Here is an 18,782-nt window from a genome sequence, read left to right as displayed (position 1 = left end):
GGACAGACTAATCTCCATTTTCCATAATTATTCCAAAACTATACCAAAATGCTAAGTACTGAGAATTTTACCTCACAATTAAAATGTTGGTTCCATTCCAAAACCCACCTGAAATATTTCTTAGGCTGGATGCATGCTTATACCTACATAAATTGAAAGATGAAACTATACCTTGCAAATACAAAAATGTGCCTACATTTATAGGCAAACAAAACCAAAAGATCTCTACTAGCAGCCTTCATCTCCTTTTTAAAGGCTTTCTTCAAAAAGTTAATCCGTTTTGTCTTTACTTATAAAATAACGATGACTCTCGTGAACGAAGAAATCAACCATCATTCCTTATCAACAAAAATGCTGCAGTGGACAATCTCTAAATGGCAAATGAACAGTTCTGCTGCTGGCTTTGCCACTGCATAGGCTAACCACTCTTCCATTTGTGATGTGCAAGAAAAGTGACAGACCTTACCTGCTGGGTGTTTTGAGACCTAGTTAGATCTAGAAATTGTCACAGGTATCTATCACATTCAACATCAGGTAATTGACCAAAATGTTTTCTAAGTATGTACGTATCCATTCTTCTTTTAGGTCTAAAGTCTTCAAAAGGAAAAATAAGACAACTACATTTTACCTAACTTAAGGAAAAAGTCATGCATTGTTAACCAGGTGATCAGAGCTATTAATAGCTGATCAGATCTGTTACCTACCAGTGATTTTTACCTCAAGGACCAGACAAATGGGCTGCAATTATTAAAAAATAAAATAAAAACAAAAGACCAATAGAACAACAAACCAGTCTTTTTTTTTTTTTTTTTTTAAACCATGCATCTCTAATCAATGAGAATTCAGTTTCAAAAACTCATATATCTTGCAAAAGGATAACACTGGACTCTTTAAAAGGTTCTGAGCAAATCTTCCACATAAAACTATTAAGGAATATAAATGGGCATGGAATGAGAGTTCAGAAGTAAAATATACGAGGCAAGTCACAAGGATGGTTAGTTTTCAACCTGACAAATATTAACAATCAAGAGTTCTAAGGATCTGTATTGAAACAGCATTATTTTAGATATTTATTTATCCTTAAAAAGAGATACATAGTCCACTTGCAGCATCTATGGATAATAGAAAATAAGAATATATTCTAGGCTAGTGGAAACCGTGAGGAATACCAAAGGCAGTACAAAGAAAGATGATGGCTGATGACTAACTGAAGATAATGAACTGCATGTACATGTCAATGTTTCTGGGGACTGGAAGACATAGGAAAAGGATTAATGAAAATTTTACTCAGTGTAATTTAGTAAACAAATGCATTCCAACCACACAGAATGCCATATGAATATTAGACCTGACAATATTAGGAGCAGTACTCAAGAAATGGTAACATACAGAAGAAGTTAAGGTTTGAGACTATATACAGGCTTCATTTAAAATGACTTAATTATATCCATGAGAAAATCAGGGTAGTTTTACGTAGCTTTTGAATTTTGCTCCAATGCACCCAATACCAGAAGCATGCAGTAACAGGCTATGGGATAAGATGAATTTAGGAGGCATAGTAGCCTATAATTTCTGTTCCTACAACAGAAAAACACAGACCATCCTAATATTTGATCACTTATTTCAGTCCTGTAGCTTACTGGAGCTATTTTTCTCTATTGTATTTCTCTATTCTCTATTTTCTCTTTTCCTCTCTGGAGATGTGGTTTGCACTGCAGAGCAGCATGCAGATTTTAAAAGCAGTGTATTTCAGTGTATTATAAAACATCCTGAAACACTTCATTTATATAGTCCCAACTTGCATAGCAATCCAAATTATTACCATAAATTACAAAATTTATTATATTCACCCTAAGCGAATCACTCAGGTACAAGCTGTAACATGAATCTTTTGTAAAAACAAAGCCAACACCATTTATCACAGAAAAAATATTTTAATGTTGAAGATGTTTCAACCGTATTGCTTCAATATGGTTGTAGGAAAAAAATTGTAAAGTAAAATTAAGCATATCCAAACAAATTTGTATCTTTTCCAATTACAAAGTTCCGTTCTCTTTGTTCAGTTCCGCATTGCCAACATGGCATTTATGTCCCAAATGAGATTCCGTAACTGATCCATGATCTGCTTCAGCTGCTGATTCTTCTGTTTCAGTTTCTGTGGGAAGATTTTATGAGAAGATTTTTGTGATTAGTTGAAATAGTACACTCGGAAATACAAAAAAAAAGTGTTATGAAATGCTACATGTATCTTTTTTCCCAGCTGTCTGTGTGCAGTGTTGGTGGGATAATACATCATCTTTAAAGTACAATCTCAAAATACAAGCAAGACTAATGAACTTCGCTAGAGAGGGAATGCTGTTTCTTTTCACAGCAGTCTTAGTATCAAAACACTCGATCCTTTCAACAAGTTGGGGTTGGCACTCTCTTACCAAAGTCAAAAAGACAGCACGTTACGTAGGGAGAAGGAATTGAAAATTCAGACCAAAAGAGGTCAGGGAACAGGGAAATTTATGTTAATATATGTTGTGTAAGTTGCATGCTCAGAAAAGCGAGGTATTAACAGTCAAAGTCTGAAGAAAGCACAAAGCAGAGAGAGAGCCAATCAAGCTTTTCTAGCCCTTCTACCTATGTGGGTCAATCCTCATGTGCTAAGCAATCCTGTATTCCCACATATGCTGAATTCTGAATTCTTTAAAACTGGGTAATGGCTTTTAGAAACAGAAAAAGCATTTGACAGAGCAGCAAACTCACCTTTATTTGGGTGAGTAACCAGAACATAAAAATTATGTCTCTACAGAAGAAAGATCAACGCATTAAGGCACTGCAGAATCTCCCTTACCTTTCATGTTCTGCTATAATACACATATTTATTGTCTGATTTATTCATTTTCCTGCTCAAATCAAAGCTGTCAAGAACTAAGTTACTGTGTATTGTTAACAACAAACCTTGGCCCTTCATTTCATTCAAATTTGATAAGATGTCAGCCTTCTCACATCAGAGATCAAACTACTTATTCATAAGGGAAGTCCAGAGTTCCAAGTAAAGCCAAAGTGCCGGAAAGACTTGCTACCATTCAAAATGTTTCAGGTTTGACATAACTTTGTTCTTCTGCACTACACAAATGGCAACACATTAAAAGAATAACTGGGATCAGTAATGTCATAAAAGTAACTGTAACGGTGATAAAAAAAAAAAAAAAAAAAAAAAAGGCAACAAAAAAAGCAGTAGGCTGAAAATCAGTCCTGAATTTTGATGTGAACAACATAGCAATAGTTTTGAGATGGCAGGGTAGTCAGATGGAAAAGAAGTCGAGAAAAAAAGAAAAAAAAGGAAGCCTATTCACTTCAGACCTGTAAAAATGGTCTTCACTAAAACAGTAATTGAGAAAGGGAACATCCCTGAACACTGACTTTGGTGAACATGTTCCCTGGAAGCAAACAGAGACTACATTCAATTTCAGACTCCTGAGAAGCAGGTAAGACAGATGTAGGTCAGTTCACGTGCACTAATTTGGGAGTTCTAACCAAGCATTTGACAGACTAACAACTATTTTAAAGGTAACCGTGCATTTATCTAATCCTTCTTTTCTAGTTGCTAATTCAAGACTTCACTAGCACAAATCCAGCTCCTAAAGACAAGAAGACAGCTGAGAAGCACGTACCTATGACAACATCCAAATGACAGAATTTTGTCTCCCTCTAAAGCCAATGACATAACACATCGATGCTTCAGAAAGCACGAGAGGGATGAGATAAACAAGCACTTTCATACCCGTGACATTTTTAAAAATATTTCTGTTTGCCATCCTTAACATTCAGTTTCAGAGAAATCAGTGAACGCTGCATCAAAACCACTGGTTTAATGCAGGCTGCCACTCACCGATACTGAGGGCACATCATTTCACTATTTTTCAAAGCCTTCATCAATACAAATGAGCGCTGAACAATCAGCAATGATTATTTGAGTCACAGGTAGAAAGAAGCACCATTAACCTTCGGTATTGCAGATTGTGTTCTCTCTCCATCCCCTTCTAATTGTACTCTTACCTATTTTTATGTAGATATGCTGATATAAACTTTACATAAGTTACGCCCAGAAGACTCATTCTGTAAGACAATTATTTTCATTTCTTGTGCAACTGTTAGGAAATAGTAAATTACTTGATCTTTGCTCCGTGCTAGACAAGGGAAACTTCAAATTGGATTTCATTTGTTTTCAAAGTGTCTGTAAAGAGAAGTAGTATACAATTTCACCGTATCTGCATGAAGATAATTTTAGGTCCTTTTATTTGGTGCTTTATTTTCTTAGCTCTTCTATTCTACTTTTTTCAGAGACAGGAAAAAAAAAAAACTAAGATGAAGCACCACGTCTAGACTGCAAGACTGTAGAAAGAATAAATGGGGAGGAGGAAAGAGCACGGTACCCTAGCTGAAATGCATCTACTGATCTTTGTTACCGGTCTTCGACAGCGGGATCCACACCACAAACTACTACAAAATTGCTAACTTCTGTGCCACTGGCAGTGCTGGCCTCTGCTTAAGGTTTTGCTGAACCAGTGAGAACATCTCAAATTAGCCTTGGGAAGAGAGGTGAAATGGCCCTCTCAGGAATCAGGCAAGTTCTGTAAGAAGCTTCTGCGGTGAAGACAAATTTTTATTTGAACAGATTGCTTGCAAGTTGTCTCCCACTCTTTCCTCCTTCTCCTGAAATGACTTAGTTGAACTCTGGACCACTTCTCAGGGTTAATGGCTGTATGAAACAAGAAAAGGTGCATCATCCTACATATATACCGCAGCTTCTGTCTTTATCTGTTTTAAGATGGTACAGAAGAAATGTATGAGGCAGTTTATAATGAGTTTAACTGATCTAAATTCACCTTGTATCTGACAGGCAGATTTCAGATTGGATATCAAGAAAAGGTTCTTCACTGAGAAGTGTCTGGGCTCTGGGACAGGCTGCCCAGGGCAGTGGTCACAGCACCGAGCCTGCCGGAGTTCAAGAAGTGTTTGGACAACGCTCTCAGACACAGGGTCTGATTTTTGGGTGGTCCTGCGTGGAGTTGAGCTCAATTATCCTTGTGGGTCCTTTCCAACTTGGGATATCCTATGACCCTGTTGTTCCCCCTCTAACATAAAGGTGATCTGCCTGAAAAAACAGTCCTGAGGGGGTTTCTGTGGTGATACTGATTTTCAGTGTGATTACCTCTCCACTTTGACTGGCGCTGCAAATATTAGTACCAGCATGAGGCACCTGGAAAGGACTGCACTCTTCAGCAACCAAACAGACCTTAGGAGGCTCAGGTCAGGTAGGGCAATTGCAAAAACACACACGTAAGCACAAGAAGTGGTAAGTGAAACAAAGAGGGAGAACCATCATACACATCTAGACAACACCCATCTTTCAAGGAACTCACGATAAACAACTTGACATGTTTCATACAGGTTTGGATTCAGGACACAGTAATTTCAACTTTGAAATCAATTTTTGACTTAAATTCATTTTTGGTCCACTTTCATTTCATTTGAAATCAGGGCTGGCTAGACTAATCTGCAGCCTTCTATCAGACATGTATCAAAACTTCCCTTTGCGCACTGATCCATCTCTTTCCTCATATTAAGCTTGGTTATCTTTCAGATTTTAAAACCTAAACATCACCATGAGTCATTCTGCACTCAATCTATTTGTTAAAATTCTCTTCTTCAAGCAAAGACAATAGTGTAAACTGTGGAAGAGTCAGATTACATTCCAGCTGATGCTTGTAAAAATACATCAAAGGTATGTGCCTATGTTTTAAGGATACCTCTTCTGCTTAAACAAACAAACAAAAAAATCATTCTGATGAATTCTGTGCCAGCTATACTTTATATCTGCTCTGTTCAAGACCTGCAACAGTGTCCAGAAGTATATCCAACTTAACAGAGCATTAAATGTTAATCATAGTAATATCTTTACTTGCATAACTCTCAGATTTAGAAATAAGTGTGTTTACTTTGTTGAATACCACCCTACTATTGGGAGAACTTGTATCCTCTTCTTCTTCATGAGTATTCCTCTACTTCTGACCATTAAATTACTGTATGAAATCATTGTTGAAAGTCTTATCAAGATGACAACAGCCTCTGCTTTTTCATGCAAGTCAAAAAGAAGAAATTTTTATAGAAGCAATGTTTATGATAGGTGAGAACAAGTACAGCCTGCCCTGGCAATTTATACTGTTCTTTTTTTAAATGACTCCTTCATAATGCAATCTCTGAAGTGAGGAGGTGGGAAAACTTTTTTTTTTTCTTCAGATTTATAGTCAAAAGACTTGCAATGTTACGTGCACAGAACAGAAAAAAAGTGATAGAGAAAAATGCATCAGTACTTTGCTCAAACTCTTGTAGCTGCCAGGTGACAGTAAATTATGGCTACTCAAGGTATACCAAGGCGTGCTTTCCATCATAACAAGTTCGCACATCCAGCTATTTTTTTAAAGTGGTTAAAAAAGTATTAATTACTGAAACAGTAACTGCTGGACAATTAAATATATTCATTGTTCATTAACTACAGCTTTTCCTGATCATAGGCTGCTCACAGACAGCTGTTTTATCCTTACGGAAATGAGAGATTGAGTTTTCTGCCTCTCTCCAAGCCATACAGGGTGGAAGGAGACTGCTCACCTGCCTGAAAAAGGCAGAGGCACCAGTGGCAGCCTGTGCTCCACTACATGCTCAGTACTTTACACACACTAAGCCAGGCAGCAAATTAATGTATCCACTGCTCTGTTGCTCAAAGAGGAATAGAGAAGTGTTCATTCAAATAGTTGAATGTTTCCTTTGCAGTAATTATTCATTATTCAGCGATGAAGCCTGAGGCCTTATTTCGTTACGCTTACCCTGTAAGCAAAGTAACTTTTAATGAAATTATCCGTTCCCAAGGAGGTGCTTCTCCACCACATTCCTTGGTGTTACACTCCCATTCTTATCACGAAAAACCACACGGATGTGTAATGCCAACTTATAGACATCAAAATAAGTCACAAGAAGACTATGGATAAATACAGATAAGCCAGAATTCCTCGAATTTTATTTTATCTAATGTTACGTGGCCAAGGGGAGAGCAAGGAATTTCTTTGCTTAGACATCAGTAGGGCTTTTGACACACGCACTCTCACAGTATCACTGTAGCCAAACTGGAGGGATGTGGTTTGGATAGGTAGATTATAAGGAAGCCAGTTTTCCACCAAGACTACTGAACTCCTAAGTGTTGTGATCAGCAGTGTTAAGTCCAAGTGGCAGTCAGTTACTCGTGGTGGTTCTCAGGATTGACAGCAGGGCCAGTACTCCTAATGTTCTCATTAATTACCTATTCACACTTAACGACCTAATCACCGTATCAAGTTTGTGGGCAATACCCAACTGGGGGAAGCGGTCAATATGCTCAGTGCTAGGATGTCCGATTCAGAGGGAGCTCAACAGGTGGGAGGGGCAGGCTGATGCACAGCTCCTCAGGAACTTCAACAAAAGCAAAGGGCAACGCCCCACACCTGAAAAAGAAGAAACTCCTACAACAACAGTACAGGGTGAGGGCTGACTGAATACAAAGCAGCTTTGGTCTGAGGATCCTTTTTAAACTTTCTGGCACACTGAATGTGATTCAGCAGTGGATCCTTTTGCCTAACATTGCACTATACTAAAAAGAGTCTAGGTATCAGGACATGTTATATCACTTATTCACCTCTCTTTGGCTCTGCAGAATGATTGTCAAATTTGGGTCTACACAGAAGGCATTAACATTCTGGAGAAAGAAGAGTGGAAGGCCACCAAGATGATTTATAGGCACACGGCATGAGAAGCTGAGCTTGATATTTGTTCAGTCTCAAGCAGAGAGGGCTAAGGCGGGGCCTTGATGCTATCTTCAGCTACTTAATGCAGATTATAGAAAAGACAAAGCTAGACTCTTCTTGGATGTGCACAGCAAAAGGATGAGGGGCAGTGGACAGGTATTTATAATGCTACTGGATATGCCCCAGAGTAACTGTATCTAATAGCTGGCCCTGCTTTGAGCTGGGGGTTGAATTAGCTAATCTCCAGACCTCCCACTGAGCCTAAATTCTTCTAGGATACCATCCTTGCAGACAGGCAGTTTGCGTGCCCAAACCAGCATGGAATTGTGCCCTGTGCAGATTAATGTGCAGGTGCCCAAGTAAACAATTCTTCCTCTCTCACTGAAGGGTTTCTTGCTGTGCATTTGTATTTGGGGTGAAAAGGATTCTACAAATACAAAACAAATTAAAAATACATGCAAATACAGTGAGGATAGCTTTAAAAGAACGCAAGTTCACAGCATTAAAAGAAAAAAAAAAAGTAGTTTTCAGGCAAAGTTATTTCCTGAAAAGAAAGCCTAGTTGTGAATTGCTGTTATTTTAAGGACTACTTCACAAAACAACATCAGCTCCAGCGCACAATAGTTTTGTTACCAAAAAAGCCCTCAGGTAAATTCATAACAACTTAACTCAGAAGCCTGTAAATTGTCTCCTCCCCCCTTAGCAAGATCACTGTTAACTACTTAGCAAAGATTCATTAAGGGTATCAAATCCGATTATTTTCAGAAGGGCTACCTGCAATGTGTCAGTACTATTTTCACATCTTTTTCATTTTCAGACAAATGTACTGAGACTACTAATTACGCAATGGTTTTCCTATGTGCTCATTTGAAACCAGACCTGCAGCATCTGAAAAAAACACACCTGTATTTGCTCCATTTCTAAAATCAACCAGTAAAGAAAATGCAGCAACAGAGATTACAGCATTCTGAGATTTGATTTTCTGTTTTAAGTCCTTTTAAATGTACTACAGGACCTGAGCCTGACATCTTGAAAATATTACAGATGATGCTGTACTTGCCTACAACTGTAGGCAGAAGATTATCTACAGATATGAAGACAATTGAGTAAATTTTTTTAACACCTGCCAATTGTTGCAAATAATAATTATCTTCAATAAAAGCTTGCAGGACTTGGATTAGTAGACCAATGCAACAACTAATCTGGTTCTGGAACAGTAAATTATTTATTATAGAAAAAAAGAGTGAAACATCTCATCAGTTTACAGCTCTGGAAAGCAAATACCGATAAAAGGAATAAGCAACAATTTTGGGAAGAACAGGAAAGAACTGTTTCACACAAAAGGCAGAGCCAGTTAGTGCTGACTGAACAGCTTTTTGTTTTGCTTTGGTTTTGTGTTGTTTTCTCCTTCTAATAGCGGTGCACACTTACAAGCATTCTGTTTAGTAACTGCTTGTATGGCAAAAGTCCCTTTTGATTTAAGCCTAATAGGCTCCATTTAAAGTTATGGTTGCTGGATATTATTGAATTGCTAGGACAGAAATTCATTACCTCGTAAACTGATCTATATTTTTAATTAATGGACAGGGACTTCGTAGCCAAGGCCGGGGCATTAAACTTTCTGACCTAAAATGTAAGCCTAATGCAGCTGAATAAATAAGATGTCACTATACAGCAGACTGGTATCAGAAGCTACTGCAGTATTTTAGAATACTGCTGCATCAACAGGTTCTTCTGCCCCAGGAGGGAGCCAGTAAAGGCAGCACACAATGATCCCCCCACCTCCTCTGAACAACTGCTGGAGCAAAGCAGAGCTGTTATGTTTCAAGTCAGTGGTTCCTGGAAGGAGGCACGTCTCTGTGTGAGAACACATGAAGCACGAGGCTTTATATGATCTACTCATGTCCTTTGTGCTTCCAACTGCAGGGGAGTGTCTTTCATACACGCACAGGGCCACCAAAGAGATCAGACGGGCTGGGAAGTCAAAGCAAGAAGGACAAAATTAAGCGGCCCGTGCTCTGAAGGTCCAAGAATTCAGATGGGTTAGGCAATAATGCTTTTTTGATACCAGCAGCATGAAAGACTGAAAAGGCAACTGCCTATCACAGCAACCAGGGTGAGCCGAGAGCGGGACAAGCAGCTTCAGGGAGAAAAGACAGTAGGTGAAGAATATAAAAAGCTTCTTCACCTGACACACTTGTTTCGCTGTCACAGTATTTTCATCAACATTTTATATTACTGAAATTTTGCTGAAAGAAACTAAGGAAAACTGAGCTGGAGATGGATGTCACATATTGCAGGGGACTGAAAAGCTGTCAGGAGTGCCTGCCTGTTAAGAAACAGAGAGGGCTATTTAAGTCCAGCAGCCAGAGACAGAAATTAGATCAATTAACCTGATCCTACCACATTTTCTTTGCAAAAATATGAATTGTTTCCTTTCTAGTCGTGAAAAGTAAAACACTTCCTGTTCTGTAATGGACTAAAATTTGGTCTTGGAAATTGGAGAAACACAAAATAAAGAAAAAAAAATTGGTGAAATCAGTGCAGTTTCAAAAACAAGCACTTTAAATTTCTGTTGCAGCACATACTATTTGTCTACAAAAACACCACAGAAAGTTCAACTATCTTCTGAAAATTTACTGTTGAAAATCCGGTGTTAGGCATTTAATGTGAGGCATTAAAGTGTAAATAGAGGATTTCAGACCAGATTTAAGTGCCTGTTTGAATACATTCTTAATCGCAGATTTGCCACTAATGCTCCTGTAACCCCATCAACCTTTTCAAGATTTAAAGCTCATCATAAACATTTATGAAATTCTTTTCACAAGATCACACCAAGGAGGTTTAAAAACACATTAGCATACAAGTACAACAACAAGGGCAAAAACATGTCATAAAACTATCAAAAACACAGCAAATACGGACAGTTAAACTTATTAGCACTTAAATATTGCAAATGAATGTGCATAAATTCACAGTATAACATTACATACAATATAATATATACAACCTTGCTACATCAGCACCCAGCAGAAAGAATACAACAGCGAAGCTGACAACTGCTTTTCTCTAATTCACAGTCCCCATTTTTGCTTGTACCATATGCATGAATTTTTCTGAACAAGTTATAAAAAAAAAAAATGGTACATCTCTAATTGTTGAAGACAAATGAAAATATTGGAAATATTTTAAAAGACAAAAATCCACCAATTATTCTCTGCAAGAAGATTTATTTTAGACATTCACTTCCTTTCTTCTGTTGTTTTTGTAGATTATGCCTGCTTTTTAACAAGCATTTACAGATTATTACAGCTACACAAATATTTAGAAAATCCTGTCTTTGTACTTTACAGACTGAAGGAACACTGCTCAATATTGTGGTCTGGTAATGCTACTTATTTTTAATCTCAATATTATATTAGCATTTACTATAGAATATTTATTTTTAGATTTGAATTCATCTTTAGTAATTGTACTCAAATGTAAATTGCCATTCAAAATGAAAATTTAACAGCATCTTTCTCATTTATGGCACATTTTTTTCTGAATGTGTCAAGATTCAATGAATGTTGTACTTAACAAAAGAAACGTTCTTTCCTGAACTGACAAAATATAAAAAGTAGCCCTGAAAATTCTCTACCAACACATATTGTAATAATATTTTCATATCTGATGTTTAATAATCATTTTCATGCACTTGCACAATACAAGTTTTGGAGTGAAGTAAGTTCAACAGGCACCTTAACTCTAACTCCATGAAGCTGGTGAGGTCGTGCCACAGGCTGCCCAGAGAAGCTGTGGATGCCCCGTCCCTGGAGGTGCTCAGGGCCAGGCTGGATGGGGCTTTGGGCAACCTGGGTTGGTAGGAGGTGTCCCTGCCCATGATGAGGGGGTGGAACTGGGTGGTCTTTAAGATCCCTTCTAACCTGAGCCATTCTGTGATTCTACGATCTGAACTATCAACATCTAGTGGGCTAACCATAACCTCAATATATATAGTCTTCTGAAATGGTGTATTGTTTTAAAAAGAGTCACAAGTTAAAGCTGTTATCTAAAATCTACAGCCAGAGCTATAGCTAAAATAATCTGTTTACCAATGGTAATTCTGAAAGTTATATGCAAGAAATTTTATGCTAGTCATCACGCATGCAGCCTTTAGTCTAGAAATCCAGTCTAGAAATCCAAGCTTTCCAATGACAGTGACATTTTCTGTTTTATCTAAATCAATTTCAATTTTCTTACCTTATTTACCTCCATGATTTCCCTTCTCTCTTCACTAGCAAAACGAAGCTGACTAGCGGCACCACGATCATCGTGCTTGGAGCCATCTTCTTCAACATATGGAATTAGTTGCTGCGAAGACAAGAAACATCAGCTTTAAGAAAAAAAAAAAAAAAAAAAAAAGTGGGGGGGGAAAAAGGATGAGAGAAAAAAAATGAAAACCGGAGATGTATAAATTACTAATATTTTCTCCAAAGGCTCAAACTTCCTGAAAGGAAAGGAATGGAGAAAATCTTTCTTCATCACCTCCAAACCAAAGGCCTAGACCTAAGTCATCTCTCAAGTGCAGGCATAACCCAGTGTGAGCTTTTTAAGATGTTAATCACAGATGATATTTGTATTCTTGAACTCTATAGACTTCCTTTTTAAAATTTACTGTTCTGCACCATGAAATAACACAAAGATGAACTTATCATTACTATCAAGTATTTCAGTGATGTAGAAAACATAATTTATGACTGACTTTACACATGGAGATTAACTACTCAGTTAATACTCGAATTATGACTTGATGTTTTAGTGGGTGTCTGCTTGGCTGTTCTTGAAACCAGGCTCACAGTTACCTAATAGGAGTTTCTCCGTACGGATTTTCCACTGGGATCTCCTCAAGCACATAACACACTGTCTTTTTTGTAAGGTTCTACAAAGCCAACCTTTGATAAAGGATTTTTAAATGAATACTAATGTACATTCCTTTCCATAACAACAAAACTGAAGGATCAGTAAATGAACTAGATACAAAACAAACACATGCTTTGTGTCAAAACATTCCCAAGCTAGCATCTTATTCAAAAAATAATTACAAGCTGTAACATTTTATACGTAACATACATACTCAAAGTCTACAGTCGAAGGTTGATTTTTCTGTCCTGAACTGAAAGAAGCTAAAATTGACAGCAAAATTACACCCTTGTTCACATATGTATGTATTACAGACAAACGAAAGACAAGTAATTCATGCAAATGACCAAGAAGACATTAGCCCAAAAGCCAGGGGATGGGTTGCTCATCAAATACATGTGAACTTGTTGCTTAAGTTGAGGTGTAGTATTATGAAGCCTTCAGCTGTGACCTTCAGCATTCTGAAAACTTACTTTGACATAAGTCACTGAAAATTGAATTCTCTTCTACACGTGCTTTTTGCGGACCATTCTCGTTAAGCTCCTCAAAATGGACAAAAAGTACCATACTAAGCTGTGTCATGAAAACTTGGTAAAGGCTTACAACTTGTTGCATCTCCATACTATAAAGCAAAAGTAGTGTAGCCAGTATGTACTCTTGCAAAAAGCTCCTTCTCTCACTTATGGAAAAATAACATACATCCAGAGCAGACGGAATGTTATCCCCTAAAAGCCTCCCATCTACCAGAAAAGCTAGGAATTCAAACAAAGAACTACAATTAACACGCAAATAAGACAGTTCTCTCTAGAGAGGGAATTCTGTAACGAGATCGGCTTCACAGTAATCTCGTAACTTGTTATGCTGGCTAAAAGGAAGTTGATAAGAATACCTATTAAACTAATAGCACATATTAGTGAAAGAAATACAACATTTTAATATCAATAATAATAGACTAAGGAATATTAGTAGGCACTGATTTTATTGATAGAATGTAAGGACAGAATTCCTTGCTATAAACAAGAAGCAAATAGGAAATAAACGAGAGAGAAAACAAACAAATGTTTTAGGTAGTTTCTCAAGGTGGAGATACCTCATGTAGGTTGTGAAAGGTGTAATGTAAAACTAAGTTTTATAGCCTGGACAGAGGGCTTGCCTTGGGATCTCTACATTAAAATGCAAACTCCTGCACACCATCTGCAGTAAAATGGATAATGTGCAGAAAAATCTATATGCCTGCTATCACATAGCGTATAAGAGTTACAGTAACATACCTTAAACCAATGGTTGAAGCAGGTACCTAATTTTGCAGTTATTATAGACTACTCAGGAAGAAGTGCAGTGACAAACACTGACACTGATTAGCTGCATATCATAGAACAGCTTGGGTGGGAAGAGACCTTAAAGCCCACCCAGTTCCAACCCCCTGCCATGGGCAGGGACACCTCCCACCAGCCCAGGTTGCCCAAGGCCCCATCCAGCCTGGCCTTGAACATCTCCAGGGATGGGGCATCCACAGCTTCTCTGGACAGCCTGTGCCACGGCCTCTCCACCCTCTGAGTGAAGAACTTCCTCCTAATACCTAATCTATACCTACCCTCTTCTAGTTTAAAGCTCTTCCACCTTGTCCTGTGCCACCATATGCAAAGATACATTGGAAATGTAAAGGAAAAAGACAGGTCAAGGAAATATGGATTTATATATTACGCTCATGAGCGTAAGCAACAAAAGCTAAACAAAAGTTCAAAACTACAGGACAAAAGGATCAGTACAAAGGCATTGCACATAAGTATTGTCAGACACTGACTGCTAAAGAATTAGACAGGGAGGCACAGAATAATTGTCTTGTTCACTGTAGTATCATAAGAAGGTTAATAACTGGAAAAAAAGTAAGGAAGAGCAGCATACATCTATTCCACTAGTGAGTCAGGAATCAGTTAAGTGAAAGGGAAAAGCCATTAAATAATTTGACTGATTAAAGAGGAAATTTGTTGATATTCTTCAAAGATAAGGTTAGAATGTCAGTCATTAAACAATATGATTGAGACTATCACTTAAAAGCTGAAATAGAAATTTAAGAAATCAGATCAAGATAAACGATGTGACACTTTCATTCACCCTAACTCATAAAACATGAGGAATCGGGCATTAGCTTCAGAGCAGCAAAGACCAAGTAGATAAAAGGAAAAAGAAGTCGTCCAACTGTTGATAGAAAAACTCTGCTGTGCATAAGGTTATCTACGAGACCTTATAACATAAAGGCTTAAAGGGACTTCTCATTTTCTCTGTGGAGATTCCTTTTCATCCTAGTAATTGGGGAAAATAAAAAATGAAAAGAGCAACCCCAGCATATCCCAACCACATGTGAAAATAAGACAGGTCAAAAGCCTCTAAAGAGGATAACAACTATTAAGCTTTTGCACACAAGTCAATTCTAACAAAGCATGAAAAAGGTGTGGGGTGTTTTGTTCATTTGGTTAGTTTTCAAGGACAAGTTATCTCACTCCCTCACTTGTTGTAAGGTATCCCCATAGTTTCTCTGAAACACACAGCAGTGACCGCTGACAAGGAGATAGTCTAGAACAGTCTGCACAGAATGGACTTAATTATGGACATTATTAATAATAGGGTATGTAGTGAAGGGACTCAAATACAAAACATGAAGTTTAAACGATTGAAACTCAGTTGGCGATCAGAAGTCAATAGAGTAGCCTCTAAGTCCAGGGGCCAGCAGTTAAAGGAATTCACAGTTTTGGCTGATAAAGAGCTGTAAGAACTCAGATCATAAAACAGGCTTTAAGAGTATTACTAGGAACCATAAACATCTTATGCCGGGGGGGGGAACAAATTCTGATTTTACTAGGAAAAGCATTTTTATTAGGAAAAACCTTTGCCCAATCCTACTTACGCATTATGCTGTTAACTTTTCCACCACCACAGCACTTTCAGATCTGGTTCGCATTGGCTCAGAAGGTTAATGATAGCTAGGTGAGGAAACTGTGAAGACACAGGCTGATGGGCAGAGCAAGGGAAAAATAATCCTCATTACTCGGGCCACCAGGAAAGCAGGTGAGGGCTTAAAGCAGACTAAATCAACCTCTTAAAAAAAACATTTTGACCCTTTTTTTCCAAGGGGAAACAAATCTGTGAATGGACAAAGAGGCCTGAGAAAAAAGGCTACAATTTTAAATGAAATTTGATTTCAAAATTGTACCACTTCCAACTGGTAAGAATTGCTGGAACTTTCACACTGACATCTCCATCTTTCAAACAGCTCCTAACAATAAACAGAGTTCAGTCCACGGAAGAATTCCAGTCTCACTTCAAACCTGTTTGCTCCAAGCCTGCTGCAACCCATGAGAAGGGATGACATGCGAAACACAGCGCGGTGACTCTGAGTTGTTATTTGTACATACAGAAAGGTACTTACTTCGATGGGAACGGGATCGAGCCCAGCACAGTTTTCATTACATTTGTCATAGACTAATCTCAGTTTCCTGAAGAGGATGGATAGCTGGCGGAGGTGTTCCTGCAGCTTTCCCAGTCTGTCTTGATACGTTCCAGTGTGATAAGTAACACCATTTGGTAACTTAAAGGAAACAAAACCCAAAAACATTTAAAACATTTAAGTTTCTCTCATAGAAGTTAAATAAACTGAAAATAAATTTGAGGGTTTTTTTGTACATTTTAAAATAAGATAATCACATTATTACCATAAAAATGACTGAAATTTCTCTTGGTTTTTTTTGGTACAGTTCTGTATTTTGTCTGCACATCTCACGTACCAAATCACTGTTCTCAAAGAGCTTCATGTATTCTTCATTTTGGTCACTATCAGGCCCTCTGGAACTTTAAATGACTGCCTTCAAAATATTTAAGCATTGTTGTTACCTGAGTATTACACTCTGTGTGAAGAAACAATTCAATATCTGGTCACAATTCAAACAATCAAAGCAAATACTTATGTGTACCTAAAATAATTACAAAAGGAAACTTCCAAAGACATGAAGATACATAGGGAACAGCAGTGATCACTTGCACATTTATCTCTGAGGCTGAGTGCAAGCACTTCTGCTTTCAACAGAGAAACATGACATGTTTGTACGTTTTCTCAGTAAGTAACCACAATAAGGGTTTCGTCCACTTTAATAACAAAAAGAATGTCACAAAGTTTTAAGTGGAAAACATTATAGACGAATGAAATCACTGATCAATGACAATTCCTCTAAAATGACTCCCCAGAGGTTAATAAAAACACAGAAAAGTAAATGGCATATAAATATGCTTTTCTGTTTTTAAAGGAAAACACAAACACTAAGTGTATTTAGAGCACATTTACTAGGGGCAAAATAAGAAACATTTCTGAACATTCTCCATGTTCCCTCAATATACAGTGGCAAATAAATGTGCTCAGAGCAGCACACACTGCTCCAACCACCACTCTCTTTTCAAAGTGCTATGATTGTAGAATCATTAGGGTTAGAACAGCTCTCCAAGATCATCTGGTCCAACCATCCCCTACCACCAATGTCACCACTAACCCATGTCCCCAAGCACCACGTCCAACCTTTCCTTGAACACCCCCAGGGACGGGGACTCCACCACCTCCCTGGGCAACCCGTCCCAGTGCCTGACTGCTCTTTCTGAGCAGAAATGTCTCCTCATTTCCAACCTGAACCCCACTGCGATCTAGTTATGTATGCTAATACCCTTAGCTATCTCCAAGCACACACACTTGGTAGCAAGGGAACTGAGTACCCCTAAACCACGCGACCCCGGCAGCAGCCGCCTGACCTGCATGTTCCTGAGGAGCTGGAAGATCTCCATGGTTCGGAACACGATGTCCTGCACCGTCTCCTGCCCGATGCGGCACAGCGACGCCGTGTTCACCTCCCGCGCCGCCTGGGCCTGCGCCCCGGAGAAGGCCCCGGGGGGCATCGCTGCCCCCGCCAATGGCGGGGTTGACATCTCGGCCGGCCGGCCCGTCCCACTGCTTAAAATTAAGACGGAACGGTTCAGTTATTAATTAATCCTGTCATAACAAGCCTCAGGGCTCCCCCCCGCCGCCCCGCCCGCGGCCAGGCCGCACACACAGCGCGGGGCCCGCCGAGGCCGCGTTGCCCTGGCAACGCGCAGCCGGAAGCGTTCGGCGGGACCCGGAAGCGCAAAGGAAGTGACGACAAAGGGGGGGGGCGGGGCGAGGGGCGGGGGGCGGCCGTTGGGCTGAGGGGGCGCTGAGGGGGGTCCGAGTGCCCCGGGTGGGGCAGGGGGCGGCGCTGCGGGCGCTCCTCGTGGTTTTTGGGGCAGTTTTGGGGGCAGTTTTTGTGTTTGTCCGGATTCTAGAAATAAATCGTAACCCATGTGTGCCCGCCCGGAGCCTCACAGCTCAGTTTTTGGGGTTGGAAAGTTGGGTCAGAGCCTTCGCACGTCCAGCACCAGAGTCACAAAATGGCTCGGGCTGGGAGACACCTCACAGACTGCCCGGTTCCAGCCCCTGCCATGGGCAGGGACACCTCCACCAGCCCAGGCTGTCCAAAGCCCCATCCAGCCTGGCCTTGAGCACCTCCAGGGATGGGGCATCCACAGCTTCTCTGGGCAGCCTGTGCCAGAGCCTCAGAGAATCACAGAATCATTGAGGCTGGAAAAGACCTCCAAGACCATCTGGTCCAACCACCCTGCTACCACCAATGTCATGTCCCCAAGCACCACATCCAACCTCTCCTTGAACACCCCCAGGGACGGTGACTCCACCACCTCCATGGGCAACCTGTCCCAGTGCCTGACTGAAAAGTCTTTTCTGAGCAGAAATGTCTCCTCATTTCCAACCTGATCCTCCCGTGGTGCAACTTGAGGCCATTCCCTCTGGTCCTATCACTGTGAGAAGAGGCCAACCCCCAGCTCCCCACACCTTCCTTTCAGGTAGCTGCAGAGAGCAATAAGGTCTCCCCTGAGCCTCCTCTTCTCCAGCGTCAAAACACTTCACTAAAATCTAGGTAGACAAGAACCACAGACTTTACCTCATCCCACCCTCTGAGTGAAGAATTTCCTCCTAACTTC

At 39.6% G+C, this 18,782-nt stretch overlaps 1 protein-coding gene across 1 annotated transcript; it reads right to left on the bottom strand.

The window, feature by feature from the left end:
• Window positions 1–1,699: 1,699 nt before the first annotated feature.
• Window positions 1,700–17,829, bottom strand: MED30 (mediator complex subunit 30). Its single transcript, XM_032183212.1, has 4 exons — window positions 17,520–17,829; window positions 16,156–16,314; window positions 12,069–12,179; window positions 1,700–2,155 (listed from the first exon to the last, which is right to left on the bottom strand). The coding sequence occupies exons 1-4, from the start codon at window positions 17,691–17,693 to the stop codon at window positions 2,060–2,062; spliced, it is 540 nt and encodes a 179-aa protein (XP_032039103.1). The 5' UTR covers window positions 17,694–17,829; the 3' UTR covers window positions 1,700–2,059.
• Between the last annotated feature and the right edge of the window lie 953 nt (window positions 17,830–18,782).

This window comes from Aythya fuligula, chromosome 2 (assembly GCF_009819795.1).
Source record: "Aythya fuligula isolate bAytFul2 chromosome 2, bAytFul2.pri, whole genome shotgun sequence".
NCBI lineage: Eukaryota > Metazoa > Chordata > Aves > Anseriformes > Anatidae > Aythya > Aythya fuligula.
The sequence above is the reverse complement of the archived record's forward strand: the minus strand, read 5'-3'. Positions and strand labels throughout refer to the sequence as shown.

What these genes read in the sequence shown, in the direction of transcription:
- MED30 (XM_032183212.1), bottom strand. Translation starts at nt 17,693, where the DNA reads ATGTCAACCCCGCCATTGGCGGGGGCAGCGATGCCCCCCGGGGCCTTC. An exon ending in TCGATCCCGTTCCCATCGAA is followed by an intron (nt 12,180 to 16,155) that starts GTAAGTACCTTT and finishes TTGTCTTCGCAG; the next exon opens with CAACTAATTCCATATGTTGA. An exon ending in AAATCATGGAGGTAAATAAG is followed by an intron (nt 2,156 to 12,068) that starts GTAAGAAAATTG and finishes ATCTTCCCACAG; the next exon opens with AAACTGAAACAGAAGAATCA.